This window comes from Camelina sativa, chromosome 20 (assembly GCF_000633955.1).
Source record: "Camelina sativa cultivar DH55 chromosome 20, Cs, whole genome shotgun sequence".
In the NCBI taxonomy this organism is placed as follows: Eukaryota; Viridiplantae; Streptophyta; class Magnoliopsida; order Brassicales; family Brassicaceae; genus Camelina; species Camelina sativa.
The window spans coordinates 28,771,499-28,790,779 of record NC_025704.1 but is presented as its reverse complement, the minus strand read 5'-3'; the positions used below and the strand labels follow the sequence as shown (position 1 = coordinate 28,790,779).

The window sequence follows — 19,281 nt, the reverse complement described above, 5'->3', positions numbered from 1 at the left end:
AGGGAAACTGTTCTTTCTACAAGGGACAGGGGTACCGGAAAAACATACCTCTATCAAACCATAATAGCTAAGCTTCGTTCAATCAGTAAAATTGTTATCCCAGTTGCCTCCGCTGGAATAGCAGCTCTGCTCCTACCTGGTGGAAGGACATCTCATTCACGATTCAAGATTCCAATCAACATCAATGAAGGGTCAACATGTGAAATAAAGGCTGGAACAATGCTAGCAACGTTAATATCAAAGGCTGATTTAATAATATGGGATGAGGCACCCATGGCACATAGACACGCGTTTGAAGCTGTGGGTCGAACAATAAGAGACCTAATAGCGTTAGACGACGAGACTGCACTGACCAAGCCGTTGGGAGGTAAAACAGTTTTACTAGGAGGAGATTTTAGGCAAATATTACATGTTGTTCCCCAAGGAAGTCGCCAGGACACAGTACAAGCCTCCTTAAATCGATCACCACTGTGGGGTTTCTGTCAAATATTCAAGTTGTCAATAAATATGAGGCTAAAACAGTCAGATGCAGCTTTTGCTGCTTGGATTTTAAAAGTGGGTGATGGTAATTCAGTGTCAGCAAGCACTACACCTGATGAACATGTTGGAGGGTGCAGAATAGCTATAGACGAAGGGTTAATGCTGCCAAATGGAGGAAACCATCTACAAGCGATTATAAGTGCTGCTTATCCAGCTTTCTCTCAATTCTTCAAACAACAAAAGTACTTGACCGAGAGGGCGATCCTTACTCCGCGGAATCAGACTGTTCGTGAAATTAATGACTTCCAGCTATCCATGGTGCCAGGCGAGACTAAAGAGTATTTAAGCTCTGATTCACTCTAGACAGAGCTGACACCAGCTGGCGATTGGAACAACTTATACACGGTGGAATATTTAATCTCCTTGGAGTTTCCAGGCCTACCAAACCATCAAATCCTGTTGAAAGTTGGAGTACCAATAATGCTCCTCCGAAATCTAAACCAGTAAAAAGGGTTATGCAATGGTACGCGGCTAATTGTCACCAGACTCGGTGTAAGGATAATAGAGGGAGAAATACTTACTGGTACCCATGTTGGTGAAATAGTACTGATCCCAAGGATTGTTTTGTCTCCTAATGACAGCAAGCATCCGTTCACTCTACGAAGAAAGCAATTTCCAATACGAGTCTCCTACGCAATGACGATTAACAAGAGTCAAGGCTAAAGTTTGAAACAAGTAGCTCTTTATTTACCACAATCAGTGTTCACGCACGGACAACTATATGTTGCTCTATCCCGTGTAACTTCCAATTCAGGGTTGAAAATCCTAGATGCTACATCAGAGAACAATGGTATTGATGGGGTTATGAATATTGTCTACAAAGAAATCTTCAACAACATAGCAACTTAAAGAGGTACGGAGAAAACAGTCCATCATAAACAACATACCATCCTATACTAACTTTGGCTTATATCTCTTCTTAGGAATGTGAAAAGTAGCAAAGACCATCCCAAAAAGACGATGCTACAAGTCTCATATAGCTGCAAAAGCAACATTCGAATTTTTGTTTTCTAAAAATTTACACTTACTTACAGTTGCAAAACTAATACTCCAATCTTGAAAAATTTTCATGAGACTTTCCTATTGTCAACTTCTACATTAAACATATAGTCCCCAAAGCTATGTACCACAAATGTCAACACATAGCTCCAACTGGAGGACCAACTGAATAAGCCGCAAACAAGTTAACGTAAACAAAAATTGAAAAAGAGTTTTTAAAAACACAGCATGATAAAATGATACTCTATTTTGATGAAATTACAAAAATATAAATCTACCTCAACTTCAAAGAAAGATAAAAACCACAACATGATAAAGTGATACTCTATTTTGGATAAGTATTTGAGCCAGACTCTATTAACTTAAATTATGAATGAAAATACATAATTCAAAAGAGTTAACGAAAACAAGTATACCAAAACGAAAATACATAATTCCTTACAGGTTTATGATCAAGTGAATAAGTCGTAAACAAGTTAACGAAAACAAAAATTCAAAAGAGTTTTTAAAAACACAATTCATAGTCTCATATATGATTACTAAGAATACATTGAAGATGTGTACAATGTCATCAAACATTCAACCCAAATCATAAGAAAACTCTAGCAACAAAGAAAGATATCAAAAAACAACCCACCACTTAAAATAGATGGACAAACAGGAGAGAAAAAAAGACATAATCGTAGAAAACCAACACTTACAAGAAACCGGTATTTTGTAAACAAGGGTTAACTTTATAATTGGAAAGTTAAAAACCGAAACTGAAAGTACCAAAAAATAGAGCTACCTAAACTTCAAAGAAAGATAAAATCACAGCATGATAAAATGATACTCTATTTTGGATAAATATTTGGGTCAGGCTCTATTAACTTAAATTATGAATGAAAATACCAAAGCCTATGTGCATATTTGGCTTCTATCAACAATTAAGATTCGACTCCCCAGCACCCCCACTAACCTGACGCTTATAAATGGCCAATATCACCGTAAATGCAATTAACAGACGTAAATTGATCCATTAGAAAATGAAATGGTAAAGAGACCACAACTAGGCCTGGGCATTTGGGTGTTCGGGTCGGGGTCAGGTTCGGGTAATTCGGATTTGGGTTTTTCGGGTTTACGAATATAGGATCCGCACAGGTGCTTATATAATTTCGGGTCGGGGTCAGGTTCGGGTAATTCGGATTTGGGTTTTTCGGGTTTACGAATATAGGATCCGCACAGGTGCTTATATAATTTCGGGTCGGGGTCAGGTTCGGGTAATTCGGATTTGGGTTTTTCGGGTTTACGAATATAGGATCCGCACAGGTGCTTATATAATTTCGGGTCGGGGTCAGGTTCGGGTAATTCGGATTTGGGTTTTTCGGGTTTACGAATATAGGATCCGCACAGGTGTTTATATAATTTCGGGTCGGGGTCAGGTTCGGTTCTTCTCGGGTTCGGGTTATTTGGGTATTAACTTTAAGAAACCTGTAATGTATCCAAAATATATCCAGTTATAGATAGTACCTACTCGAACATATCCAAAGTACCCACAAAAACCTGAAATGTACCCAGAAAACCCGAATAACCCGAAAAACAAATGAAACTGCATAACATGAAATCTTAAACAAATGAAACTGAGCATACCATGTCTCGCAAAATAACCATCCCAACAAAGAAAAGCATGTCTTAAAATCTTAAACATCCCAACAAAGCAAACGAAACTTAAACATCCCAGCAAAGAAAAGCATGTCTCGCAAATGAAAGAACGAAAGAAAGAAGAATCATCCCAGCATGTCAGTCTTTAACACATTATCCATATATCATGACCTCTTACATCAAACCAAACAGCGGAATTAGGTTTTGGAGATCTCATTTGAGAGTTTTGGTTTATAAAAGCCAAAGATTCTTGAAATCGGACAAAAATTGGCAACTTCGACATGTTTATGCAAAGTAAAGAAGATTCACAAGGATTCAAGGAGAGGAGATTAAGGCAAACGGAAATATGGCAATATATGTGATATCATGTATGTATAAATGTGTTCTCGGGTTCAAACAGATATCATCGGTTCCTCGGATTCGGTTCGGATAATACCCGATACCCGTGGGTATTTGGAAATGAAACCCGAGTGGTTATTTATACAGAAGCGGGTCAGGGTCGGGTCGGGTTTTTGCGGGTCAGGGTCAGGTCGGTTCTTCGGGTTCGGTTTATTTGCCCAGGCCTAACCACAACTATATAACAAGTACACTGGACACAACCAAAAGACATATTCAGACCAAAAAATAAAAAAAACCCAAAAAATGCCTCGAGAAGGAAATTTATCAGTCTTAGAAAGCTTACCACAAGATATTCTTGGGGATATCATATCCAGAGTTGCAAAAGGTGGCCGTGAAGATGTTCTTCATTGCATGTTAGTTTCACATGAACTAGCAATAGCCTGCAAGGATGAAAGAGTTGCTAAAAATCTCAGCCTAAAGCCCCTGGCCATGAATCCATTATCAACTTTAAACAACTATGAAGCAGTCATGGAGAGATGTCTACAAAATGGTAATGCTGAAGCACATTATATTGAAGGCATAAAGGAGTATTTCTACCACAACAACACAGACATCAGCCTCCATCATCTCGAAACATCTGCTGAAGGTTTGTATGAAAAAGGCATTTATCTATATGGGATACTCATGTTATGCAGGGGAGAAATAGAGAAAGGTAAACAATATCTGGATAAGCTTGCAACATCCGTGTTCCGGGAATAGAGTTTGGGTTATGTTCAGTAAACCAAAAGAGTGGATTTTATTTAATTTTGGTTTAATTAAATCCTGGTTTAATCAAATTAAACCAAAAACCCTTATTTCTCCTTCTAATTGTCGACGCCTCCTCTCTCCTTTTGGTGCTTTTGTCGTCATTTTCATCAGAGAGAGGGAGAGAAAGAGACATAACTCTTGGTTATTGAGTGTAAAGGAGAAAGAGAAGGAGATCAAGCTTTTTCCTTAGTGTTAAGAGAGAAACAGAACTGTCAGGGTTTGGGAGAAGGAGGATTCGACGGGTCAAATCATTTTGAAAGGTACTGATGTTTGGTATGGTTGTAGCTAAGAGATTTTAGTACACTCTCCGTTTTGCAGAAATGAATTTGGGTTAATATTCTAGGAGATATTGGCAGTTTCGTGGGGCGTTTCTTCTCATTCGCGGATTGAGACCAGCGGGTGTTACGGGGATGATTGCGGTTTCATCTATAATGTGATCGTGCTTAAATTTTCTGGTNTGGCTATTTATATTTATTGGATATTGGTAGTGTTTTCTGCTGATGATTGTGATTGTGGTTAGGTGGCTAGTGGATATGGGACCACTAGTTGTAGTTTATTAATATATATATATATTAGTTATTATTTATAAAAAAGGGTCGGTTGTTTCAGTTTGGTATCAGAACCCTTACGGTTCTAGGTTTGGGTTCACTAGGTTTCTGTTGTGATGTTTGGGATTGCATGTCTTGATTGATTATGTGAGTTAGTCAATTGTGTGTGGCATGGAGTCCTAGAACATCCTCTTCGAGCCTACAATATGATTGCATGGTGAGTTTGTATTTTTTCTGTATTTGTATTATGTTAAGATTGCTTGTTAGCCTCTGTTCTTGGAAGTGTAGTGGCTATAGGTGTTTGAGTTGTTGGTCGTGGATGGAGACATAGTCGTGGTCATAGTCGGGCGGGTCCCGAGGCTAGCGAGAGTGTGGTCCAGAGTTCCACGAGATGGTACGTCAGAGGGTCACAAGCGTATTAGGAGGGACCAGAGGGGGTTAGCCGGTGAGCGTGCCGGGGGTGCTGAGAACCCAGGTGTGGGGTTGCAGCAGGTGGAGCCCAGGGTCGAGATGATCGCTTGGCGGATCTGTTGGGGTGCTGTTGGAGCGGTTACCGAGAGGGGTACCAGTGTAGGCTCCAGTTGTGCTGCATATGGTGGGGTGCAGCCGAGGGCTGCGGATGTTGAGGACTTTCCACCTTATGTTAAGAGGATGGAGCGGTTGTAGATGACCGGTATAAGATTATTCTCAAGGGGTATCAGACCTAGAGAGGCGGATAGGTGGACATATGCAGTTGGAGCAGATATTTATCTGTTTGGAGGTTAATTGGATATTAGAAGTTTAGTGGGCAGGTGTAACATTGCAATGTTATACTCGGACCACAAGAGGTACTTTGTGTCAAGAGATGTTTATAGTTGTTAAGGATTGTTGCTCCTAAGGGGATGGTGATTCCCCTGAATACCGATAGCTCGAGGGGCTGAGGGCTCCGAGAGTGGCAGAGGGGATGATGTTCCCCTGAGGGGATGAGTAGTTCCCCTGATACCGAGATCTTGAGGATTGTGGTCCAAGAGTGAGACGGTATAACTCGAAGACGTTGGTCTGAGAGTGAGATCGGTATGACTCGAAGGTTGCGACCTAAGAATGGAAGAGTTGGGAGCAAGCAATGTATAGAACGTGAGTATAAACATAACGACGGAATGTAGACCTCGAGAGTGATGGTGGTTTAATCTTGGATTTTAGGATTATGTTGGCCGGTGGGCCAGGGTTTTATGACCAGAGCGGTTATGAATGTTGGCTGTGCGCCAGGATTGTGAGACCGGTGGTGCTGGAGTCCCGGGAAGGGGAGTTACAGCAGGTTTGAGCCGGGAAAGGCATGTTTGCCAGATACATAAGTTCACGAGAAGCCTTCATGGAAGGATAAACTAATCGTTGCGACGATGTTGGATGAAGTTCATTGGAGATGGAAAGGGTTGCTAGATTCAAGGTTTTGGTAAGCTTGTTGGAGGGAATAAGTCAAGTGGTTTGAGTTAGCGGCCTGAAAAGCATTTGAAGCGGTGAATCAGAATATGCGAACGTATGGTACTTGTTTGTTTTATTATGTTCGTATTAATGATTTGCTGTGGAGAATTGCCAAGCGGAAGGAATAAGCTAACTTGTGGAAGTTTCCCTAACTGGCAAGTTACTAGAGGTTCTTGGAGGAACAAGAGGGTTGATATTCAGGTGGCGGCGAGTTGATGTTGGCATACTTGACTATTTGTTTAGTTGAGCTGAGGAAGTAACTAGAGAATTTATGGAGCAAGGGATTCATACGTTCTAATGTATCACCGTGGAGAGCACCGGTGTTGTTTGTTAAAAAGAAGGATGGGAGTTTCCGGTTGTGCATTGATTATCGGGGTTTGAGCCGGGTCACTGTGAAGAAAAAGTACCCTCTTCCTAGGATCGATGAGTTGTTGGATCAGTTGAGGCGTGCTACTTGGTTCTCTAAGGTAGATCTGGCGTCGGGTTATCATCAGATACCGATAGATGAGGCAGATGTGAGAAAGACGGCTTTCAGGACGAGGTATGGGCATTATGAGTTCATGGAGATGCCTTTTTGGGTTGACTAACGCGCCAGCAGCGTTTATGAGATTGATGAACAACATGTTTCAGGAGTTTCTGGATGTGTCTGTCATCATTTTCATTGACGATATTCTGGTATTTTCTAAGAGGCCTGAGGAGCATGCAGTGCATTTGAGGGCAGTTTTGGAGAATCTGCGGGAGCAGAAGTTGTTTCCTAAGTTGAGCAAGTGTAGTTTCTGGCAGCGTGAGATGGGTTTTCTGGGTCATATTGTTTCTGCAGAGGGGGTTTCTGTAGATCCGGAGAAGATTCAGGCTATCAGGGAATGGCCTAGACCACAGAATGCCACAGAGATCAGGAGTTTCCTTGGTTTGGCAGGTTACTACAGGAGGTTTGTGAAGGGTTTTCANGCGGTGAATCAGAATATGCGAACGTATGGTACTTGTTTGTTTTATTATGTTCGTATTAATGATTTGCTGTGGAGAATTGCCAAGCGGAAGGAATAAGCTAACTTGTGGAAGTTTCCCTAACTGGCAAGTTACTAGAGGTTCTTGGAGGAACAAGAGGGTTGATATTCAGGTGGCGGCGAGTTGATGTTGGCATACTTGACTATTTGTTTAGTTGAGCTGAGGAAGTAACTAGAGAATTTATGGAGCAAGGGATTCATACGTTCTAATGTATCACCGTGGAGAGCACCGGTGTTGTTTGTTAAAAAGAAGGATGGGAGTTTCCGGTTGTGCATTGATTATCGGGGTTTGAGCCGGGTCACTGTGAAGAAAAAGTACCCTCTTCCTAGGATCGATGAGTTGTTGGATCAGTTGAGGCGTGCTACTTGGTTCTCTAAGGTAGATCTGGCGTCGGGTTATCATCAGATACCGATAGATGAGGCAGATGTGAGAAAGACGGCTTTCAGGACGAGGTATGGGCATTATGAGTTCATGGAGATGCCTTTTTGGGTTGACTAACGCGCCAGCAGCGTTTATGAGATTGATGAACAACATGTTTCAGGAGTTTCTGGATGTGTCTGTCATCATTTTCATTGACGATATTCTGGTATTTTCTAAGAGGCCTGAGGAGCATGCAGTGCATTTGAGGGCAGTTTTGGAGAATCTGCGGGAGCAGAAGTTGTTTCCTAAGTTGAGCAAGTGTAGTTTCTGGCAGCGTGAGATGGGTTTTCTGGGTCATATTGTTTCTGCAGAGGGGGTTTCTGTAGATCCGGAGAAGATTCAGGCTATCAGGGAATGGCCTAGACCACAGAATGCCACAGAGATCAGGAGTTTCCTTGGTTTGGCAGGTTACTACAGGAGGTTTGTGAAGGGTTTTCAAGCAGAGCACGTCCGATGACTAAGTTGATAGGGAAGGATGTTCCTTTTGTTTGGTCATAGGAGTGAGTGGAGGGTTTTGTAAGCCTGAAGGAGATGTTGACTGCTACGCCAGTGTTGGCTTTGCCTGAGCAGGAGTTGGAATCTCTGGTAGGAGAGATCAGTGCTTTGAAGTTATGTGCTGTGTCTTAGGAACCGTTGGGTTTTGAGGCGGTTGATAGAGCAGACCTGCTGAATAGGGTGTGGCTGGATCAGAAGAAGGATTTGGGGCTGGTGAATGCCTCAAAGGATGTTGATTCAGAGTATAAGGTCTCAGATAATGGAACTATCTTGGTGCACAGTCTGGTTTGTGTGCCCAAGGATGAGGAGTTGAGGCAGGAAATCCTGAGAGAGGCTCACGCGAGCAAGTTTTATATTCATCAATGAGCGACTAAGATGTATCGTGATCTCAAGAGGTACTATTACTGGGTCGGGATGAAGAAGGATGTAGCTAGTTGGGTCGTGAGGTGCGATGCGTGTCAGCTAGTGAAGGCTGAGCATCAGGTTCCTGGCGGTTTACTGCAGAGTCTACCCATTCTAATTGGAAGTGGGATATGAGCACTATGAATTTTGTGGTAAGATTGCCAGTGTCATGGACCTTTGATGTTATTTGGGTCATTGTGGACCGATTGACTAAGTCAGCACATTTTCTGGCCATTAAGAAGACTGATGGAGCAGCGGTCTTGGCTAAGAAGTATGTGAGAGAGATAATCAGATTGCATGGGNTTGACTATTTGTTTAGTTGAGCTGAGGAAGTAACTAGAGAATTTATGGAGCAAGGGATTCATACGTTCTAATGTATCACCGTGGAGAGCACCGGTGTTGTTTGTTAAAAAGAAGGATGGGAGTTTCCGGTTGTGCATTGATTATCGGGGTTTGAGCCGGGTCACTGTGAAGAAAAAGTACCCTCTTCCTAGGATCGATGAGTTGTTGGATCAGTTGAGGCGTGCTACTTGGTTCTCTAAGGTAGATCTGGCGTCGGGTTATCATCAGATACCGATAGATGAGGCAGATGTGAGAAAGACGGCTTTCAGGACGAGGTATGGGCATTATGAGTTCATGGAGATGCCTTTTTGGGTTGACTAACGCGCCAGCAGCGTTTATGAGATTGATGAACAACATGTTTCAGGAGTTTCTGGATGTGTCTGTCATCATTTTCATTGACGATATTCTGGTATTTTCTAAGAGGCCTGAGGAGCATGCAGTGCATTTGAGGGCAGTTTTGGAGAATCTGCGGGAGCAGAAGTTGTTTCCTAAGTTGAGCAAGTGTAGTTTCTGGCAGCGTGAGATGGGTTTTCTGGGTCATATTGTTTCTGCAGAGGGGGTTTCTGTAGATCCGGAGAAGATTCAGGCTATCAGGGAATGGCCTAGACCACAGAATGCCACAGAGATCAGGAGTTTCCTTGGTTTGGCAGGTTACTACAGGAGGTTTGTGAAGGGTTTTCAAGCAGAGCACGTCCGATGACTAAGTTGATAGGGAAGGATGTTCCTTTTGTTTGGTCATAGGAGTGAGTGGAGGGTTTTGTAAGCCTGAAGGAGATGTTGACTGCTACGCCAGTGTTGGCTTTGCCTGAGCAGGAGTTGGAATCTCTGGTAGGAGAGATCAGTGCTTTGAAGTTATGTGCTGTGTCTTAGGAACCGTTGGGTTTTGAGGCGGTTGATAGAGCAGACCTGCTGAATAGGGTGTGGCTGGATCAGAAGAAGGATTTGGGGCTGGTGAATGCCTCAAAGGATGTTGATTCAGAGTATAAGGTCTCAGATAATGGAACTATCTTGGTGCACAGTCTGGTTTGTGTGCCCAAGGATGAGGAGTTGAGGCAGGAAATCCTGAGAGAGGCTCACGCGAGCAAGTTTTATATTCATCAATGAGCGACTAAGATGTATCGTGATCTCAAGAGGTACTATTACTGGGTCGGGATGAAGAAGGATGTAGCTAGTTGGGTCGTGAGGTGCGATGCGTGTCAGCTAGTGAAGGCTGAGCATCAGGTTCCTGGCGGTTTACTGCAGAGTCTACCCATTCTAATTGGAAGTGGGATATGAGCACTATGAATTTTGTGGTAAGATTGCCAGTGTCATGGACCTTTGATGTTATTTGGGTCATTGTGGACCGATTGACTAAGTCAGCACATTTTCTGGCCATTAAGAAGACTGATGGAGCAGCGGTCTTGGCTAAGAAGTATGTGAGAGAGATAATCAGATTGCATGGGGTGCCAGCGAGCATTGTGTCTGATAGGGATTTTAAGTTCACTTCTGTGTTTTGGAAGGCATTTCAGGCAGAGATGGGCACTAAGGTGCATATGAGTACAGTTTATCATCCCCAGACTGATGGACAATCAGAGAGGACGATCCAGACGCTGGAGGATTTGCTGAGGATGTGTGTGTTGGATTTGCTAAGAGATTTTTGTACACTCTCCATTTTGCAGAAATGAATTTGGGTTAATATTCTAGGAGATATTGGCAGTTTCGTGGGGCGTTTCTTCTCATTCGCGGATTGAGACCAGCGGGTGTTACGGGGACGATTGCGGTTTCATCTATAATGTGATCGTGCTGAAATATTCTGGGAAGCTTCTGGACGTATATACCTTGCTTTTCACCGGAGAGATTAGAAAGTTAACGGTTAGTTTTGATTTCGTGGTTTCACTTGTGAGGTTGTTCTTTTCTGTTTTTCTGGCAGTTTGTTTTCAATATTTGTTTGTTGTTGTGATTGGTTGTAGGAGCAAGTTTGGTTGTTCTTGGATATTGGAAAGCCTCTCATTTGGTTGTATTTAGTTTTGTGAATCACTTGTTAAGGTAAGTGCAGGACCATGGCTTATCTAAGCTGGAGATTTCTCTAATCTGCTTGTTTATGTGTTGTTTGGCTTGTTGATTGTTGATTGTTGATTGATGATTGTTGGTTGATGGTTAGAGATGTCTCTATTGCTTGTGTGTATAGCCCAGTAGATGGGAGGATTGCCTTACTGAGTGTTTATTAAATACTCATGCATTGCAATATGTGTTTGTGGTGCAGGTAAAGGCAAAGTGTGACCGTGGAATCAGGGCGATGAAGAGGAGGATGTTATAGTGGTTCGCTTGGTTGTTTGGCTTCATNTCGACACCAGCAAATTGGGCATCGATCGACACTGTGGGGTAGTGTCGGTCGACACCAAGGCCAGTGTTGGTCGACACTCGGCTGGTGTCGGTCGACACCTCCCTTCCAGCGAGACGATGTTTGGTTTCATGGTTTGTTTGTTTTGTTTGTTGTTTGTTTGGAACATTGGAATCACTGTTGCTTGTGTATATAGCCCAGTAGATGGGAGGATTGCCTCACTGAGTGTTTATCAAATACTCATGCATCTCAATTTGTGTTTGTGGTACAGGTAAAGGCAAAGTGTGATCGTGGAATCAAAGCAATGAAGAGGAGGATGTTCTAGGGACTCGATTGGATGTTGTCTGGCATTGCTAGGTTGCTAGAGTTGAGTCATTAGAAACATTGCTAGGTTGCTGGTTCCTTGCTTCTTGTTGTTTTGTATTTGGATATTGCTTATGCTATGATATTGGATTTTTATTAGAATATTATTGGTTTATTATTGGATATTGGTTTTGTTATTCCGCTGTTGATTGTGAATGTGATTAGGTGGCTAGTGAGTATGGGACCACTAGTTGTAGTTTATTTATTTATATATATATATATATATATATATTTATTATTTATAAAAAAAGGTCGGTTGTTTCAGTTTGGTATCAGAACCCTTACGGTTCTAGGTTTGGGTTCACTAGGTTTCTGTTGTGATGTTTGGGATTGCATGTCTTGATTGATTATGTGAGTTAGTTAAAAGTAAGGAGACGGGAATGAGATTACACCAAAGTTGAAGGAGCTAAACTTAAAACTTTAAAACCTTTTTCACAAAGGAGTCAAATGGCCCTAAAAGCCGACGAAATTTTAGGCCCACGGCCTACTAACTAAACGCAAGAAGTAGCAAACATACATTCAAGTCCAATTTTAAAAATTTAGGCTCCGATTGAACCATATAAAAACAAGAAAACACTAATTAAATAAACAATATTCCGAAACTTTTTAAAATATTATATATAGAAATTACAGTACTTAAGGCGGATCAGTTACAAAGATGCAAAAACAATAAAAGAAAAACTTTAATACCCCACTATACCATTACACAAATATGAAACGGAAACGAGTGGAAAACAATGTGATTTAAACTTTACACAATCATAAAAACATTTATGGTGGACTTATCAAAACAACTAGCCACTATCTATATATATAGCCTCGATATAGTTCACACCTATACTAATACTCAAAGTAAAAAACTACAAACATATAGAGAAAATGGCCAACTATCAGAATCGAGAGTATACGTTCTCATATGAAACTCTACCTAGAAGGTTACAGAGCGCGAATGCAATTTTCCTGACAATAAGAAGGCCACAGAACAGCAACTCGAGATCGAGATACCTTACCCAAGTGATGGCGACGAATTGACATTGGCAACCTTCAGAAGCAATGTTCTATACCAGCTAATATCTCATGCTATACCAATGAACAAAGCAAGAATAAGGACAGGCTGGTTCCTGCAATTTGTCAACGCAGTCAGAAGGACAAATATTCCAAGCACTAGGACTATTCTTATAAACTTCACAGTTACAGTTTATAACATCCAGGAAAACAACATCGTCAACATAGAGATGGTCAGAGCCAATCTACAAACATCAAAGAGACCACCAAGCAAATCAGAGGAGGATGAAGACTGCGTTATTTGTTTGGAATCATTTAGAGGGGATGCTGAAGTCAACACACTCAAATGTAACCATATCTACCACCATCAATGTATTGTCACTTGGCTACATGAAACGACAAATTGTCCAATTTGTAGGACAACAGATCTATAAGAAAAGAATAACAAAAAATATATGCCATTTTTACAACTACATTGTGTTATTCTCTTCACAAAAACTCATTATCATTACTCATTAGACAATAGACAATCTAACAGGGCGGGAAAATGAAACACCCTCTAAAAAATTGAAAAGAAATTAAAAAAAAGAAAGAGAGTTTAATTTAAACAGCGAATAAATCTAAAATAAAGTCCTTTTTGTGGAAAAGAATATACACCATATTTCAAGCCAAAATTATTTACCACTACTTAAAAGGAAAAATATTTCCAACACAAATGAAGCAAAAAAAACTATAAAGACCTAGAACACATTAAACAAATAAAGGGGGAAAAAATTATAAAGAATAAGAGGGGTCGGACACTCAAATAGAAACGCATTCTAAACGGACAACAGAGTACTATAAATTTACATGAGGTCAACAAATGTTTATACAAATCTAGAAAAATAATTCAACCACAGTTCTTATTTATTCCCTGAAGGACATAAGAATTCCCATTGTAATTTCCTTTAAAAAGTTATAAATGTCCATAATTTTAAAACGTAACAAAATATAAAAGGATTGAAAATAAAAATCAAACCCCACTAAACAAAATAACTCATACAATGAAGTTCTAAATTAATGATTAAGAAGGTAACAAGCAAAACTCATAACGACGTCAATATCAAAGGTCCCAATTAAACCAAAGAGTGGCAGCTAGACATTAATATTTTAAACACAAAGAAACATAACTGCAACAAACATCGACTCTATAAAGAACGAATGAAAGAATTGTAGCAAAATATACTCTCCAACTTCCGAAAAATGCAACGAAACACACCCTACTCACTTGACCAACTACCAAATGACATGCTTGGAGATATCATCTCAAGCGCTGCTAGGATTTCAAGAAAAACGGTGAGGCATATGATGCTAGCATCACCAGACCTTGCAAAGGCAGCCCAAGATCATCGAGTGTACAAGAATATCAACCTAAGACCACTAGCAATGCATCCACTAGCAGCAATAAGCAAGTACCAAGATCTAATGGAAAAATGCATTGCAAGTGGAAATCTAGAGGCATACTACATCAAAGGAATCCAGGAATATTTTCACAACAACAACACAGAAGAAGGGTTGGAACACTTGAAAAAGGCAGCAGAAGGTAATTATGCAAACGGTATTTACCTTTACGGGATTCTGAGGTTGTGCAGGGGTGACACCGAAGAAGGCCAACTTTGGTTGGAAAAACTAGGCTGGAAAGAAGACAAAACAAAGGCCGATCAGTGCTGGAAAAATAACAAGAAGTCCTTACACAAAATTAATGTGCAAAAACTACAATGCTACTTCACTACATTGAGAGAAGTTCAACCAACCATCATCTGTAGTCTCACTGACATGGAAAATCGATGCCCTCATTGCTACTACTACAAACAAATGGTGAAATTTGTCTACTTTTTTTAGCTAAACGATCGACAATATAGTTTATAAATGTTACCATCCTTTAATAATGACCAATTGTTCCAATGAAAGAGTTCTTTACAAGTTTTTTAATCTAATGTTATGTCAATGTGTCCAATCTAAGACAATTGAAAATACAGCAAAAAAAAACAACTTATTACAAACAATCGCACAACATGCCAACATAAGTCAATAGAGATTACGAACAAGAATATACACGAAGATAAAAATATTACCAAAATCGTGTTTACATATAACAGATAAAATTGCTAGGCACGAAGAACAACTTCAAAGACAAAAACAGTAAACAAAAACAAACTCGGAAAAGTACAAAAGGGTAAACTAATCATAACAGGAGAATCAAGAAAAACAAAAACAAAGAAAACAGGATGAAGGTAACGAATCTAAAACAAAGTAAACCTAATTTGGCACATGTTGACATATCTATCACCAAACTTGAAAAAAAAAATGTAGACACTAGAAAAGCAGAACAGAGACGAACAACAAAAATTAGCAAATCAAATCGAGGCATAGCCAAAGCTTCGGAAAAGTAGCAAATAAACACAAGAAGTAGTCGAATTACAGAATCAATACATATGCAAACAGAAATCCACAAATAATGAAAAAATTTAAAACAGCAAATCAGAAAATAGAGTAAAAGCACCGAGATAATGAGATGGTCCAAATGAAACTAAAATTACAACAACATTCTTAAAAGTGTCGATTACTTAATTAGAGAATGAAATGTACACATGGGAGAACCAATTAACACAGAAGATCAACAAACTAACCAGTATAACAACAATTATCCACCACCGATTCGAGGGCAAAACAAAACCTTTCCAAAGCCACCAAAGGAAAAAAAAATCAATATCGACAAAATGAATTCTTCAAAACGAAAAACGCCGATCAAAATAAGATCTACAACCCAACTAATATCATTTAGATCAAAATATTGATACACAACATCTCGACCAACAAACGATATACGACAAAGAAGATAAAACACAACTACAAGACAAATAAATCTCAAACTCAAATCAATAAAACCCAATACACAATTACCTTTAAAGGCCTAAACAGATATTTGGGCCCAATCAATGTAGGAACAAAATATATATATATATATATATATATATATATATATATATATATATATACCAGAAAGTAGGAAAATTAAATAGCTTATAAAATAAAAAAACTTACAAACTTTGAAATATGCAAATTAAACCAAATAACTGAAAAACAAATATGCAATTTAAATAACTTAAAACAAAACCAAATTTAAAAATAAACACAAGTAATATACAATAAAATTGTATAACTACACAGTAGATTATACATAATGGAAAAAAAGCAAGCAAGAAAGTCAAAATGACCATTTGAAAAGAAAAAAAAAATGCAACCAAGATATAAAGAGAAAATAACAAAACACTTTTTAAATATCCACCAAAAATACATAATCCACTCTAATCAAGCTCCCACACTAACCACAGGCCAAATACTAGACAATGACAAAATGACCAATAATAATAAAATAAACACAAGAAACAACTACTACAAAACAACAACCTTAATACACAATGTTAACTTCCAATGATAATTATTTTTAAAAAAATTTATCAAAAAACAGAAGCTGATCTCAATTTTTGAAAAAAAAAAAAATATATATATATATATATAATTAAAAAAGCACCCAAAACATATATAAAAAACAGACATAAAGATGAATTTACATAACCAAAAAAAAAATCGATCTCATCATTTGAAAATCTTTAGTCCGAGTCGAAACCAATCTGATCTATCTCTCTAGATAAATGTGGTTGTTGAAACATATCTATCTAACCAAAATCACCATTTTCCAAAAAAAAAACAAAAAATAGTAACCAATATATAAAGAGAAAATAACAAAACACATTAAAAGATATCCACCAAAAAAACACATATTACACCCTAATCAAACTTCCGCGCGAAGCACGGACCAAATACTAGACAAAGACAAAATGAAAAAAATAATAAATTAATCACAGATAACAACTACATGAAAACAACAATTTTCAGTACACAATGTTAATTTCTCATCATAATTATTGACAAAAAACATTAAAAAAAAACACAGAATATGATCTCAAATTTTGAAAAGTAAACAGCACACTAAATTATGCTTACTAGAAAACCTATTTATTTAAAAAGTACCCAACAAACATCATAAAACCCAAATCAAATACAAAAACAGACATTAAAATGAATTTACATAACTAAAGATAGTTTTAGCAACAATTTAAGTTTTAAGTAAATAAAAAAATAAATAACTATTTAGAAATGAATGAAGTAAAATAAATGAAAATTAGAAAATAGTCAAAAAAAAAATACAATAAATTTCTTTAACTAATAATGTTATTAGCATTAACACTATATAATGTTATTAATAATACAATGAAATACATCAAATACACAACAAAACACTAATATGTCTGGAAACCAATCTTCAAATATAAAACAATTAACAACAACTAAAACAAAAAAAACCACTTTCCAATTATATATTTTTCATTGTTTAATTTATTTACGTGTAGTTCTCCAGAATTTTCATACCTACCGTCGATTTGACCGAATCTAACGGTCGTCAATGAACTCTAACTTAATCCTTCTTCCCTTAATTTTGTACATGTCGGGGATAAAATCTCTCTGAATAATTAAATATGATTTAACAAAATAAAAAATTGGGGGAGGTTTCGGTGGATCTGAAGAAACAACGGAGGTGGAGAACAGATCCGACTTATTCGCCACAAGGTTTCCAAAGACCGTCGAAAAGAAAACCTCTGGTTTTCAATCACCGTTGCTTCTATGCAATATCAAAAAGGTTTCCTAGATTTATTCCAGATCTATGCGGAATCACAAAAGGTTTAACCTTCATTTACTGTCCAGAGCTTACGATTTTCTAATTTCCGTTTTATTCTATTCTCCTTTACAGATTATAGATCTAGAAATCTTTTAGTAGCTTTCTATGTTCAAAGGATTGTAATCGATTGTACCAGTTTTCCCTTTTTTATGAACATTTGTTCAATTGGTTGAAATTGATATTCTCTTCTTATTTTCAGGTTGGGATCTTCTCCTTTGTTGAATCGATTTGTAAAAGTATGTAATTTTCCATTGTCTTTAGTTTCTTAATTATCAGTGTTTTCTATTTCTTTATTTCTATTGTTCATGCATAAAAAAAACGGAAACTAAACCAATACTTTTTATCAATATAGAAACGATTGACATGGAAGTTAAAGGATTCATATGTCGCATCCAAGCAAAGAACGTTAAACAGAAGTTCAGACAACAAGGTAAGCAAGAACAAAAGAGGTGAGCAAAACACATAAAAAATTAGCATCTTTACTGTTCTATATGTCTTACACTTTCTCTTTGAAAAACTGAACAGAACTAAAAACTATGACTTTTTATTTTTTAAACAAAAAAAACGCACAACATCTTTACAAAATTATGTTGCTTTGAATATATTAACTTAGGTATTCAACTGTAACATCCGTGAACCGGAATCCCGGTTTGGGAGTTGCATCGATCGATGCAGATGGTGCATCGGTCGATGCATGTTCAATTCTGTGCGTTTTGACTTAAGTCAAACGCTGCGTTTGGGTTAAGGAAAACCCTTAGATGCGAGTTTTGTCTCATTCATGGTGGTGTGGCCGTTTTTGAGAAAAGAGAAAGAGAGAAAAGTTGTTCTTGAGTGTTCTTGAGAATTCTGGAAGATTGGAGGCGTTCCTGTGGAGATCTGTAGCTGGGATCGTTGTAGGAGCTTCCTAGAGGCTTGTTCTTGCTTGTTTAAGGTTCAGATTCTTCTGTGGCAAAGGTAAGTGCATGACCATGGCTTATCTAAGCTAGAGGATTCTTTAATCTGCTTGTTGTGTGATGTTAGGCTTGTTAGTTCGATGCTATGGACGTTAGGAAGCTTTCTTGTGGCTTGGGATCGAGTGTTGTGGTTGTAGGAACGAAGATCCAGCGAGAAGTTTCGGGGAAATCACGGTGCTCGACGTTGCGTCGATCGATGCATATCTTGCGTCGGTCGATGCAAATGCGAGGACGGCGTGTAAAACTCTCGGGTTTTCGTGTTACGTCGAGCATGCGTCGGTTGATGTAGATTGGGTATCGGTCGATGCAAGTTACACTTGCATCGGTCGATGCAGCTTCTGTGTCTATCGATGCTTCCCCATTTGGCATCGATCGATGCATGTGTGGCGTCGTTCGATGCTGAGTCCTGTTTTGTTATTTGTCGTTTGTTGATTGTTGTGTGTTGGTTATTGATACTCTATTGCTTGTGTGTATAGCCCAGTAGATGGGAGAATTGCCTTACTGAGTGCTTATAAAATACTCATGCATTGCAATATGTGTTTGTGGTGCAGGTAAAGGCAAAGTGTGATCGTGGAATCAAGGCAATGAAGAGGAGGATGTTCTAGGGACTCGGTTTTATGTTGTCTGGCATTGCTAGGTTGCTAGAGTTGGGTCATTTAGAACATTGCTAGGTTGTTGGTTCTATGATTCCTGTTGTTTCGGATATTGATTATGTTGGAATATGGTTATACTTTATTATTGGATTATTATTGAATATTGGTTGATTATTTCCGCTATTGAATGTGTTTGTGGTTAGGTGGCTAGTGGGTATGGGACCACTAGCTGTAGTTTATTTTATTATATTATATTTATTATTTATTATTT

At 38.7% G+C, this 19,281-nt stretch overlaps 2 protein-coding genes, 1 long non-coding RNA gene and 3 pseudogenes across 4 annotated transcripts; all 6 read left to right on the top strand.

Moving 5' to 3' along the window:
• LOC104772928 lies at positions 274-843 on the top strand. Its single transcript, XM_010497482.1, has one exon. It carries the CDS (start codon positions 274-276, stop codon positions 841-843), a length of 570 nt encoding a protein of 189 aa, XP_010495784.1.
• On the top strand, positions 3,823-4,278 carry LOC104772927 (F-box protein At2g35280-like). Its single transcript, XM_010497481.1, has one exon. The coding sequence runs from the start codon at positions 3,823-3,825 to the stop codon at positions 4,276-4,278; it is 456 nt and encodes a 151-aa protein (XP_010495783.1).
• On the top strand, positions 6,692-7,106 carry LOC109131384 (annotated as a pseudogene).
• On the top strand, positions 7,608-8,022 carry LOC109131383 (annotated as a pseudogene).
• On the top strand, positions 9,090-9,504 carry LOC109131375 (annotated as a pseudogene).
• LOC109131342 lies at positions 17,270-19,012 on the top strand. Of its 2 annotated transcripts, none has more exons than XR_002036969.1 (4): positions 17,270-17,466; positions 17,664-17,700; positions 17,817-17,894; positions 18,969-19,012. It is a non-coding gene; the product is annotated as an uncharacterized LOC109131342 (long non-coding RNA). The 2 variants fall into 2 exon arrangements; XR_002036968.1 differs by having other exon boundaries at positions 17,817-17,913; positions 18,969-19,010.

Bases quoted from the DNA above. Each gene is read 5' to 3' on its own strand.
- LOC104772928 (XM_010497482.1), top strand. From the start codon at position 274: ATGGCACATAGACACGCGTTTGAAGCTGTGGGTCGAACAATAAGAGAC.
- LOC104772927 (XM_010497481.1), top strand. From the start codon at position 3,823: ATGCCTCGAGAAGGAAATTTATCAGTCTTAGAAAGCTTACCACAAGAT.